At 38.7% G+C, this 12,055-nt stretch overlaps 1 protein-coding gene and 1 pseudogene across 6 annotated transcripts; both read left to right on the forward strand.

Moving 5' to 3' along the window:
• LOC109838074 lies at positions 1,179-3,656 on the forward strand. 6 transcript variants are annotated; one of them, XM_020406538.1, is made up of 5 exons: positions 1,179-1,730; positions 2,437-2,605; positions 2,676-2,722; positions 2,850-3,065; positions 3,154-3,656. In XM_020406538.1, the coding sequence occupies exons 1-4, from the start codon at positions 1,623-1,625 to the stop codon at positions 2,892-2,894; spliced, it is 369 nt and encodes a 122-aa protein (XP_020262127.1). In that variant the 5' UTR covers positions 1,179-1,622; the 3' UTR covers positions 2,895-3,065; positions 3,154-3,656. The 6 variants fall into 6 exon arrangements, with proteins under 6 accessions (XP_020262127.1, XP_020262128.1, XP_020262129.1 ...); XM_020406539.1 differs by having other exon boundaries at positions 2,850-3,030; XM_020406540.1 differs by lacking the exon at positions 2,850-3,065.
• Positions 3,849-9,579, forward strand: LOC109838075 (annotated as a pseudogene).

Below are 12,055 nucleotides of genomic sequence, written 5' to 3' on the forward strand. Positions count from 1 at the left end.
TAAATCACTAGTACAAAACAGCTCTGTCCAAACGGTTATTATAACCGTTTGGACAAGTCGAAATAGCCCAAACGGGTTTAACCGTTTGGGATAATAAACCCAAATGGTTAAAACCGTTTGGGCTGTTCAAAAATCCCAAACGGCTAAACCAAATGGTTTTTACCGTTTGGGATATCTCAACCAACACGGTTAACACCGTTTGGGAGTTTTTATTACCGTTTGGGAGTTTTTATTAGTTTTTGCAAAAAACAATAAAACCCCTTATTCTCCGTTTCCCCCCAAAAAATTTCATCCACCGCTAAAAATTCATCCCCAAATATTTTGCAAGATCGCACCCTCTCGAATCCCTAACCCCATTGTCCGACCGTGTCGAAGTCCAACCACGGCCACCGACAACTCACCTCATCTTCGATCGCAGGGGGATCCCTCATCTTTGCTGCTGGCCATCGTACACCCTCCACCTCCCTCAACTTCACCGGTGCTCCTCCTCCTCCACCTCCATCGTTTCCATCGGCGCCCTCGTCCTGTTGGTCTTCGCCAACGTACCTCCTCGCCCTGTTGGTCTTCGGTGGGGCTGTCACTCCTCCGCCTCCTCCTCCTCCGCCTCCCCCTTCTCCTCAGATCACCAACGTACCCCCTTCTCCAATGTACCTCCTCGTCGTCTTCTCCGGGGGTTCAGTCCTCAGCATGGCAATCGATCACTTCGGTGAAGTTCGCAGCAGACGAGGACCTACCAGAATCTTCAAACGATTCTGATGATGATGTGACACTACAAGAAATCCGGTATTTAACGACCAAAATTAGTGAAGGGACCAGTTAACCGTCATTAATGTGCATATATTAACGACGGGTTTTAAAGCCTTCGTCAAGTGATTACAAGTCTTTTTTAACTTCATTGTTTTACTTCTATGTTTATGATGGGCGCTTGCCTATGTTAATTTATCTCGAATTGCAAGTCTTTTTTAACTGAATCGAGGGTAAAAATGGGGAATATTTATGTAAATGAGAGTACATGAAGATGAGGGCTGAGAATAAACTAGAAATTTGTATATGGTCATCTACTTTTATGAATTGGTAGCTGATCAAACCATAACTCCACAAGACGTGATGCATTCTTTATGATGTTTTCTTCAGGCTGACTCTTTGAGTTGAAAAGAAGGTCATGTTCTTTCCAAATAAGCTAGAAACTTGTTGTAGTTGCACTATTCTATCCAATTTCTATTCTTTTTGGGAGATAGATTTGTTAGAAATATAAAGTTCATTTTGAAATATTTCATGAAAGGATAACCTGTGAAGTTCTTATATTATTGATGTTATAGAATTTGTGAATAATGGTTATGATTGCAATTTGACCATTGTCTAGTAAATTACTTGTTGCTTCATAATGCAAATTTAGATTTGGAGATCTACTCAATGTCATTGTTATTTGACAGGCCCATAGGTCTCATTCTTTTGTTGTTTGTTCAATTAGATGAGGCATTACAGTTTATTGATTGCTGATTCGATCTAAGTTATTATAAGAAATGTACATTAGTTTGCTTCACAGTTCAAATGAGGTGTCTATAAATCCAGGTAGAAGTTCCTATTATTTCTCATAAAGATGTATAGACACCTGATTTTGAATGTGTTTATCACCTGTTCAGAATGACAGGGAATTTTTGATACAACACAATATTAAGAAAAGACAAAAAATTCAAGAGGATGATCAAGCGACACTACAAACTTATGAGGTGTGTTCTTCTGATACATGAAATTTTTGCTTGTTATAGTTTCATGTTTTTAGTAATGTCATGTCTTGCACTATTAGTATTTGTCTGTAGTTTCTAGTTTGTAACTGTGACTAGACAGGCCCCAACTCGTTCAATAATATGAAAACAATTTCGACATGTGAATACAAAACATGCTACCTCGATGTTATGTACTGAGAAACTGCTGATGTTAAACATTTTGTTTCTTAAATGTAGACCTTGTTTTTCTTTGGATGCCTACACGTAGTTGACAATTAATGATAAACCTCACTCTTCCAAGAATCCGAAACAATTTCGAAAATGAAAATATAAAAAGATCCTAGTTCACAGCTATGTATTGACTTACTTCTGGTATTAAACATTTTAGTTCTTGAATTTAATCAAATTCAGTTTGTTTATACTTTACGTGTATATTCAGCATATTGTGTGATATTTCGAGTGATATTTTTCTTTTGGCCAAATTAAACCGAGGGATTTGATTCCTGGCTCCCTCAAGCCAAAATATCAATTTTTTTCTTTGTGGGGTGAGTGATAAAGATGCTTGATACTTCATTGTAATGTTATCCATATAAAGTGAGAGTTGTGGCCCTGCTTTCTACACTTGAGTTACTGCTATCCCCCTTCCTATGAAAACTAAAGCAAGTGATAATCATCGATGGCTCTTCCTTCTGGAACTTTTGCTGCATTGAACAGGCCTGCAGCTTCTTCCAAAATGCTAGCAGTTGAAAATCTAAGAACATTTACAGCATCATTTAAAGGAAATGGATATGGGAGAAGGAGCCTGCTGAGCTTAGTTTTATTGTCAACAGCCTCAACAACATCTAATGCTAGTGATTCAAGAACAACACTTCTTCAAGGTACGCTAAACTTTCATCACTCTGAACACCTTTGAACTTTTGAATTATGGACATTATCTGTAAATTTCAGAGTACATAAAGAAGTCCAAAGAGAACAAAGCAAGGAATGATAAAGAGGTGAGCATTAGCTTCCTTAATCACCTCTTCATTGTCTGACTTGTTAGTTGAATTGGGTTGAAGTCCTAAAAAGAATTAGATTCCTATTGGTAGAAAATTGATGAGAATTGGGATTTGTGTTTTGCAGGGACTTATCTTAAACAAGTCCCAGTATCAGTACAAGTTTAGTTAATTTGGATCACCAAGAGTATTCTAATCCTATTCAAATTGGGCCTAGTCAATTCTATATATACGCCTTTACTACAACGCCAAAAAAATAGCCAGTGAACATCAAAGTTTCCTGAGAAGAACTTAGTTTCAGAGGAAAGGTTGTATCGGGTTTTAGGGTGTGAGAGATCTCCACGTAAGTGATATCTGCGTTTTGTTTTCTCGATATTTTCTGTGCTTTCGTCTAATTGTTATTTGTTTTTCCTGGGTATTTGTCATAACAGCAAAAGAAGCCTCTTCTTTTTCGGAATCGTTGAGCAAGACTCCTCATTCTAGGGACAATCCTCCTCATTCTAGGGACACCAACTTCAGAATAACAACAAGATAAGCATTCCATACTATCAAGGCAATTCTCCCTCAGCAAGGTCTTTTCTCCAGTCTCGAGCCTCTCATCAGAAAGGACACATTATTTACCTTCCGCGCCAATTACAAATAGCGGTGCAGACTCAGCAAACTCAGCACATTTTGGATGGATCAGGCCACTCCTATCTTATTTTGGAAGTTTGGGGCATTTTGGATCTTAGAGATTAATATATAATATTGGATGCTTTTTATTGTGAGATATTGAGTAATTATTGTGTATGTATATGTTTTGTCTCTAATATTATATATTGAGTAATCATTGTGTATGTATATATAATATTAGATATTCATCACCGTTTGAGACATGTTTGTGCATGTATATGTTTTTTATTTCATTGTGAGATATTGAATAATCATTGTGTGAGATGTGTATATTAAACATAAATAGGTAGATAAATAAAATAGCCAAAATTTAAAAACTATTAAAATACACAGTCCAAACGGTTACAACCGTTTGGACGCAAATTAGCCCAAAGTGTTGTAACCGTTTGGGCTAATTTTTACCCAAACGGTTGTAACCGTTTGGACGGAAATTAGCCCAAACGGTTGTAATCGTTTGGGCTAATTTCTGTCCAAACGGTTGTAACCATTTGGACAATATTATTCTGTCCAAACGGTTATAACCGTTTGGGATTTTGCCCAAACAGTTGTAACCGTTTGGGCGACCGTTGGGCAAACGGTTCTTTTTTTTTGCCCAAACGGTTGTAACCGTTTGGGAGGGTGTTTTCCCAAACGGTTCCAACCATTTGGACTGTCCTGTTTTGTACTAGTGAATCTGCGTCAATGCGGGGAATTTGTCAGCAATGCCTCTTATTAATACAGTTCAATATGCAGGTTTTGTCTACCAAAGATATGAGATGAGATCAGAAAAAAGAATACCCCTCTTTAATAGTAGTTACTAATTTATCTCGACATCGTATCAGCAGCTACAGTTCCCATCTATTATTTCCTTTTGGCCTTTTTGTTACTACTAAGCATGTTTATGAGAACTGCACCAACTAAAGAAAATAATTCGTCTACTCAGCTCCAGATATGGCTGCAAATTCTTAATGACACTATCATACAACAGACACCTTGGAGATCCAGATGACCGCTATAATATCCTTAGCCCTGATAAAGACATTAAGCTAAAACAAGACCAAGAAACATTTTACATTGATAAGTACGAAGTTTCCCAGCTAATTGTGCACAACTATGCTGAGCTTACCCTGGAAATATCCAAATGCAGATAAAAGTTTTACAATGCAAAGTTCTTATAAATAGCACAAATCCATGCATGCTAAACACAGTCATCTAGAGTTGAATTCATCCATGGCTTCTTTTGTTTATACATTGCTCTTTTGCGCACTGGTTCTGACCTGCTACTGTCATGAAGCGGATAGAGAGGTCTTTATTTCTCTTTCTAATAATTTTCTTTTATGACCATTAATTTGAAAACCGTCAAGAGTTTTTTAGTTTTAAACGGCGGAGACATGTTACAGGTTCATGTTGTGTACATGGGGGAGATGCCGAAGGATGGAGACTCTGTTGCCTCCTCAATGCACCATTCTCTGCTAAATGATGTCCTCGGAAGGTCTTTACTATTATGATTTTTCTTTTCGTTTCACCATGTTTGTCATTAAAATTTCTACATTTTGGTGTTTTTTGAGTGAATTTCACATAACCGCAAAAGTTTGGCTCATTTTGAGATAGCATATATACTTTTTTAAAGGTCACATAACATCAACATGTTTTGTCAGACAACCCCCGAGTCTGACATAATATTTTTGGTGCTATGTGACGTTTTCAAAGGTTTTGGTGTTATAGCAAAACGGGCCAATTAAACTTTTGGAGATGTTATCACAAAACGGGCCAAACTTTTGGGGGGGTATTATGTAAAATTCTTTTGATGGCTTTGAGTTCTGTTCTAATGCAGTAAATTCAGTGCAAAAGAGTCTCTGGTATATAGCTATGGGAGAAGCTTCAACGGCTTTGCAGCAAAACTAACCAAAGAAGAAGCCACAAGGATAAAAGGCAAGAATTAATCAACACTTTTATTCCTTCCAAGCTTGAATTTGATTTCTCTGCTACTAAAAATTATTTTATGCATTTCATTTCAGAGACGAAAGGAGTCGTCTCAGTTTTTCCAAACACATTATACGATCTGCACACAACAAGATCCTGGGATTTCATGGGCATGACGAGCGATAAAACTTTTCACTACCCCATGGAAAGAGAGGTCATTGTCGGAGTAATAGATTCAGGTGTCCATCAGTTGCTTAAATACAATAGAATTCGAACGTTTTCGGCACAAATTTTAAAGTGGTTGGTAAAATTCACAGGAATATGGCCTGAATCCCCAAGCTTTGATGACAATGGCATTCCTCCACCCCCTTTCAGATGGAAGGGAACCTGTCAAACAGCAAACAACAACTTCACTTGCAACAAGTGATCTCTCAATCCCTCTCTAATCCTAGTTTTCTTTTTTCCTAGGGCTGCTCCGTGCGCTTCAATTTTAAACGTAACAGATGCTGAATGCAGAAAATGTTGCATGCAGTATTTATTGCATTAAAGTAGTCTCAAATTTGGTGTTTAGATATTGGGATTTTAGAGGAAACGTACTTTCAAACCAAACTCCAGTGTGATCAGTTAGTTGCAAACCAAATCAAGCGTTTGCTTATCTGAAATTTTCAAATGATCTCAACATTTTTACTAGCTTAATTGGTAACATGACATTGATTATCCAATTTTGTCATCAATGCATGACTACAAATTTTATCCATAACATGAAAATTGAGCTATTTTCCTTTACTAAATTGTTGTTAACCAAACACTGTAAGTAGAAATATGATCGATGGCCACATTTGCTGCTACTATGCTATTTCCTGACATCAAAACAACCCTTTTACCCTCTACTATCAATCATACACTAATTAACATAACCCCCAACATTTATGTGACCGTTCAGCAAAGTCATCGGAGCCCGATTCTACAACACTCAAAATCGAACCCTACCCCCCACCAACATCAACTCCCCAAGAGACACCGTCGGCCACGGGTCCCACACTGCCTCACCGCCGGCTGCGCGCTCCAAGTCCCAAACACAAGCTTCTTCAACCTCGCCAATGGCACAGCACGAGGCGGTGCTCCCAGCGCAAGGATCGCAGTATACAAAGCCTGCTGGTCGTTTGGATGTTCATCTGCCGATATACTGGCTGCATTTGATGATGCAATTGCTGACGGCGTGGATATCTTGTCTGTGTCTCTCGGTGGGCCTCCGCGTGAGTATTTTGAGGATCCCATTGCGATCGGATCGTTCCACGCGATGAGAAATGGGATTTTGACTGTGAATTCGGCGGGAAATGGAGGTCCTGATCCGAGAAGTGTTACCAATGTTGCACCGTGGACGGTTACCGTCGCTGCTAGTACTATTGACAGGAAGTTCGTCGCTAGAGTAGTGCTCGGAAATGGACAGACTTTAATAGTGAGTATCTTTTTGTCTGTTGTTACGAACTACCGTGGAATTTGCAGAAAAATATTCAACATTGTTTTTATAGAAAACAAACTACATATCACAACCATTTTTTACTAAAAGGTTAATTGCGCGTATACCCCCCTCATTACTAATGTAGTTTCACTTTGGCAGATGGAACCCTGGGTTAACTTTTCTTTCTTTCTTTTTTTTAACTCTTTTACTCCCGTGAAATTTTGACGGATATCGCCCCTGGATAAAACTTGTGCGTCTATCAGTGAGTAAAAGAGTCAAAAAAAAAAAAATGGTAGATCTGAGTCCGGTGAAATCCTGACAGTTTATGGTCTGAAACTTATTTCTCAGATATACACTCCTAAATTTAATCGTGGTCGTTTTTTTTTCTTCCAATGTTGCAGGGAACCTCCATAAACCGATTCGGGTTTCTTGGTTCAGCCATCCCATTAGTTTATGGAGGATATGCTGCTAATGTCTCAGCAGGCTCATACTTTGAAGCCTCCAGATACTGCTCAACTGGTTCGCTCGACTCGAACAAAGTTAAGAACGCCATTGTTCTCTGTGATGAAGTTAATGGCGGTGATGGAGTTCTGATGGCAAATGGGGTTGGAGTCATAATGAGCGATAGTATTGACACGGATGTAGCCTTTTCTTTCCAACTTCCTGCAACTGCGTTGAGGGCAGAGGAAGGTGCACGCGTACTAGACTACATCAAATCTACCAGGTAAATTACTAAGAACTCCTCCATGGTCTTCCATCCCTTTGTTTTCATTGTGCAGTCAAAATAATCGTCAAGATTTCTGATGTGATCATTTATAGTATAAGGATCACAATGTGATTATGACTGTTATATTCCATTCTTTCAGTTTTCACATCGCAAACGTATGTTGCGAAACTTGGAAGACTTGATTTATCCTATATTTTAGAAGCTAGCTCTAAAAAAAATTTGCCACATAATCGGCAAGATCGATAAATATTGCGCTATAAATTGTAGGGTTTATTGTGGATGGACCCCGTAATATAGCCCAATTGCATATGGACCCTTGAGTGATTTTTTCCTGACTGTTTTACAATCAGGAGGTCCATTTATCAAAAGAATTCTCTTTCTCTGAGAGTAAAAGAGTCAACAAAATTCACTCTAGGGCAACAATACAATTATAGGGGGTCTATCAATGGTTGGGTTGGGCGACAGTAAGAGGGTCTATCCGCAACTAACCCTAAATTTAGCATAAATTATGGAAAATTCTCTGTAAGTTTTAGAAATGACACTATACCTCTCATTTTCAATTTTAGCCAAATAATCGTCAATTTTTTCATTGATAAATTGTTACCAGTAATCCAATCGCAACTATATTTCCTGGTGAGACAATGTACAACGTATTGGCACCCCGAGTGGCTGATTTCTCGTCGAGAGGACCAAATGTATTGGACCTCGACATTCTAAAGCCAGACCTGACTGCACCTGGCGTCGACATCCTTGCAGCCTGGTCACCGTTGTCTGGTCACACAAAAACCAACTACAATGTGATTTCAGGCACATCCATGTCTTGCCCTCATGTCACTGGAGCTGCAGCTTATGTTAAATCTGCTCATCTTACTTGGTCTCCTGCTGCTATCAAATCTGCACTCATGACTACAGGTAAGAGCTGGAATCGAATCGAATGTTGAAGTTTTCATATTTGAATCTGAATTTAACTTTTTTAAATATGATTTTAACACGAATATATATTGTTTGAGTATTTATTAAATACAAAACCATAACTGAAGGCCCTTTTTAATAGTATTTAGATTCATATTTGAAAAGTTATTTCCTTATCATGATAAATCAATAAATCCATCCGAATGTTTGATTTTAAAAAATTAACTTTGAACCAATGTCTCTAAAAATAAATACAACTTCACATTAAAAATAATCAAATATAATATCATATGCAAAGCACAAAAAGGTGCTAGTTCAAATGAAGAAATAGATACTTAATAAACAAACCCACCGAGATGTGAATGCTCACATTAATTGATCCGTCGAATATACAAATATCAAAATATATTTGAATTTACATACATGAATCATATTTGAGCAAATAATTAGTGAAATTAACAATTATTGCAAACAAACCTGATCTTTTTCGATTTCTACAGCCAACATCATGGACTCACGCAAGAACGAGGACGCAGAATTCGCCTATGGAGCAGGCCATATCAACCCGTTACGGGCCTTAAGTCCTGGTCTAATCTTCGACACATCTGAACAAGACTACGTCGACTTCCTTTGCAACCGAGGATACAATACTACCACTGTAAGGCTCATTACCGGCGACTCCTCCTCTTGTCCTAACGTAACGACCTCCGAAAACGCCCGTAACCTAAACTACCCTTCGTTCGCGCTCGCTGTTGTTGACAACCAGCCGATATACGGAGTTTTTCGGCGAACGGTGACCAATGTTGGACCAGCGGAATCAACGTATCAAGCTACGGTTTATGAGACGTCTGATTTTACGGTGGACGTATCGCCTTCTGTGCTTTACTTTTCGTATACTGGAGAGGTTAAGACATTTGCTGTGACAATTAAAGGAGGGACCGTTTCGCAAAAAGCGATTTCATCGGGGTCTATTGTTTGGAGGGACGGGAGCCATGAGGTGAGGACTCCGATTGCTGTTTACACTGTGTTGAGTCGTCAAACTCCATTGTCGGTGATGTTTTAAGGTATTATTGCTTCGTGAATGGATCATCTTGGTAACGTGTAATAATTAACTTTTGAGTGATTTGATTACTGTTGTCCTGTTTGCCGTGTAATAATGAGTGGCAATTGATGTTAGAGACTTGGAATAGAATTGTTTTATGATGATATTCTAATGATATTTGGTTTGTATTTGAACTATAAATTTCTTTGATATGATTATTGTTGGGGTTGAACACACAACCCGTGCCCTTCCAAATCTTGTGTTGAAAGTAAGCAAGCCGGAAATCACAGCAAATAAAAGAAAAAAAAAGCTTGCAAGAAAGAATAATCAAACAGAGAACACCAAATTTAACGAGGTTCGGCAAACGTGCCTACGTCCTCAAGAGCCACACTAAAAAAAATCTTTGATTAATTGAAGAATATTACAATGCTCGCAATAGGCCTCTCTCTCTCTCTCTAAAAGATCTCTGATCTCAAAGTGCCGTCAAAACCCTCTTTTCGTGTTCTACAAACCCTAAAAACATATCAAGGTATATATAGTATCCCAACCTAAAACCGTTTCCCAAATCAATTAGAAAACTAGAAAACCCGACGTCGGTCGACCGGTTCAATAGCATCGGTCAACCGGCCAGAACCCAGTTTTCTACAGGGTTCTCGTGCATGTTGTCGGTCGACCGGCTCAGCGCCATCGGTCGACCGACCCGAAACACCTGTAAGTTTCTTGAGTTCGCGTCGGTCGACCGATGAGCTTGTGTCGGTCGACAAATCAGAGTGAAATTCCTAGGCTCGATTCCTACAGGCTTTTCGGTCGACCGGTCCAAGTATGCCGGTCGACTGATCGGGGTTTTTCTACTTCTTTGATGATTTCTTCTTCAGGTTCAGTCTTCACACTTCCAAAACCAACAATCTCCCACTTGGAGACGAAACCACCATCAATGAGCTCTCCCGAACTCCCGCCTTCTTCGCAAACATCTTCTCCTACCCGAAAAAATTCATTCTTCAATCATCATCACCTTGGCAATCCAACCTATCCTCTTAGTGTGGCTCCGCCTTCATCTCTTACGCGCGAAGGCCAACTGAAGTTGCACACAACTCCAGTTTTTCAAGTAACATAATATCCACTTCACGGCCTCCCAATACTGTTTTTCTGGATTGCTTGCAAACCTACTTGTTAGACCCTAGAGGGGGGTGATTAGGGTCTTATGCTAATCTAATCCGATTAAATGCCAATTAAAATTAATTAACAAGTTATCCTAGCAAGTATGAAATACAACAAGATTATAAGCTAGGATAAGCAACATGAACAATGAGATATATCCTATATGATAGAAATATATGTAAGGATATATAAACAACACAAGGGTAAATAATATAAATAAGATAGTGAGCAATATAATCAACAAGCAATATACAAAGGCGATATAAGATATGAACATAAAAATAAGTACGCCAATGCAATAACAGACAAACATTATGATTACGGAGTTCGGTCCCCACGACCTACGTCTCCACTCCTCACCTCGAGGAGATCTCCACTATCACAACCGGGTTTTCTACGTTTACCCGAACAATGTTTACACCTCACAATACAATCACTATGCAATCACACTTTACACACTAAGTGTTGGTCCTAGCCCGTGTCCTCCTCCTCAAGTGCTCGGTTACAACCTCTCCCTAGGCACGTCAACCGACGCCACTCTTCTTGGATTCGACCCCGTCTCTCACAACACACTTCTCTCGGTGTACAAGTGTATTACAAGTGAATCCTCACAATTTAGCACGATATAAATCAATTTGATTGTTCTCTAAACAAGGTGAGAACTCAATTAAGCACAACTCTTAGTCACAAACCCCACAACCCTAAATTATACTATGAATGTAAATACAATAAGCTCAATAGGTTGTGTGTGAACAAAGAGATAATAAAATCAACTAAACTCAATATGAACACTAGCTTAATAAAAAGATAATCAAACAATATAAAATATGAAGCTAGATTGAGTTTAGAAGAGTGAATGCTCAAACACCAAAGGATGATCTCCACTTGCTCTTGTGAAATTGAATTCACAAACTCAAAGCCTCAATTGCTTAAAAGCTTCTTAAACCAAACTTAAACAAATACTAAACAAGTTTAAACCCTTGTTAAACTATTTTAAAACATTCTCTTCAAAAAATTGAAATCTGAGATCAAAGGAGTTTTTATAGCCTCCCAAAGACCTCAGCCAAAACCCAAAACAAATGACAAAAAAGCCCAGCCAACGGTAACAAAAATAGCCGTTGGAAAAGTCTGACAGAGCAGCGGTCGACCAAAAATTCTCGCGGTCGACCGCGATCCAGGTTCCAAACGGAGAAAACGCACAGAGAGTTCGTCGGTCGACCGGCGGAAATATCGGTCGACCGGCGGTACTGTAGCAGTTATATCCGATTTTATAAAATCGGTTAAAAATAGTAAAACAGCTCCAAAAATTATAAAATTTTGAGAGAAGGTTCTAGGCACGTATCAAAACATGTTAGAAAATAATTTCTGAAAAAGCATTTCCCAATTGAGAGAAATAAATGTTTGAACACAGAAATACAGTTTCTAAAAATCTGCTGTGATACACGATTTTGTAAAATC

The sequence above is a fragment of the Asparagus officinalis genome, chromosome 4 (genome assembly GCF_001876935.1).
Source record: "Asparagus officinalis chromosome 4, Aspof.V1, whole genome shotgun sequence".
Lineage (NCBI taxonomy): Eukaryota > Viridiplantae > Streptophyta > Magnoliopsida > Asparagales > Asparagaceae > Asparagus > Asparagus officinalis.

Coding starts and splice junctions, on each gene's coding strand:
- LOC109838074 (XM_020406537.1), top strand. CDS start 1,623: ATGTGTTTATCACCTGTTCAGAATGACAGGGAATTTTTGATACAACAC. Junction 1,731..2,436: donor CGACACTACAAACTTATGAG/GTGTGTTCTTCT, acceptor TTTGCTGCATTG/AACAGGCCTGCAGCTTCTTC. Junction 2,606..3,153: donor AAGAACAACACTTCTTCAAG/GTACGCTAAACT, acceptor TTGTCATAACAG/CAAAAGAAGCCTCTTCTTTT.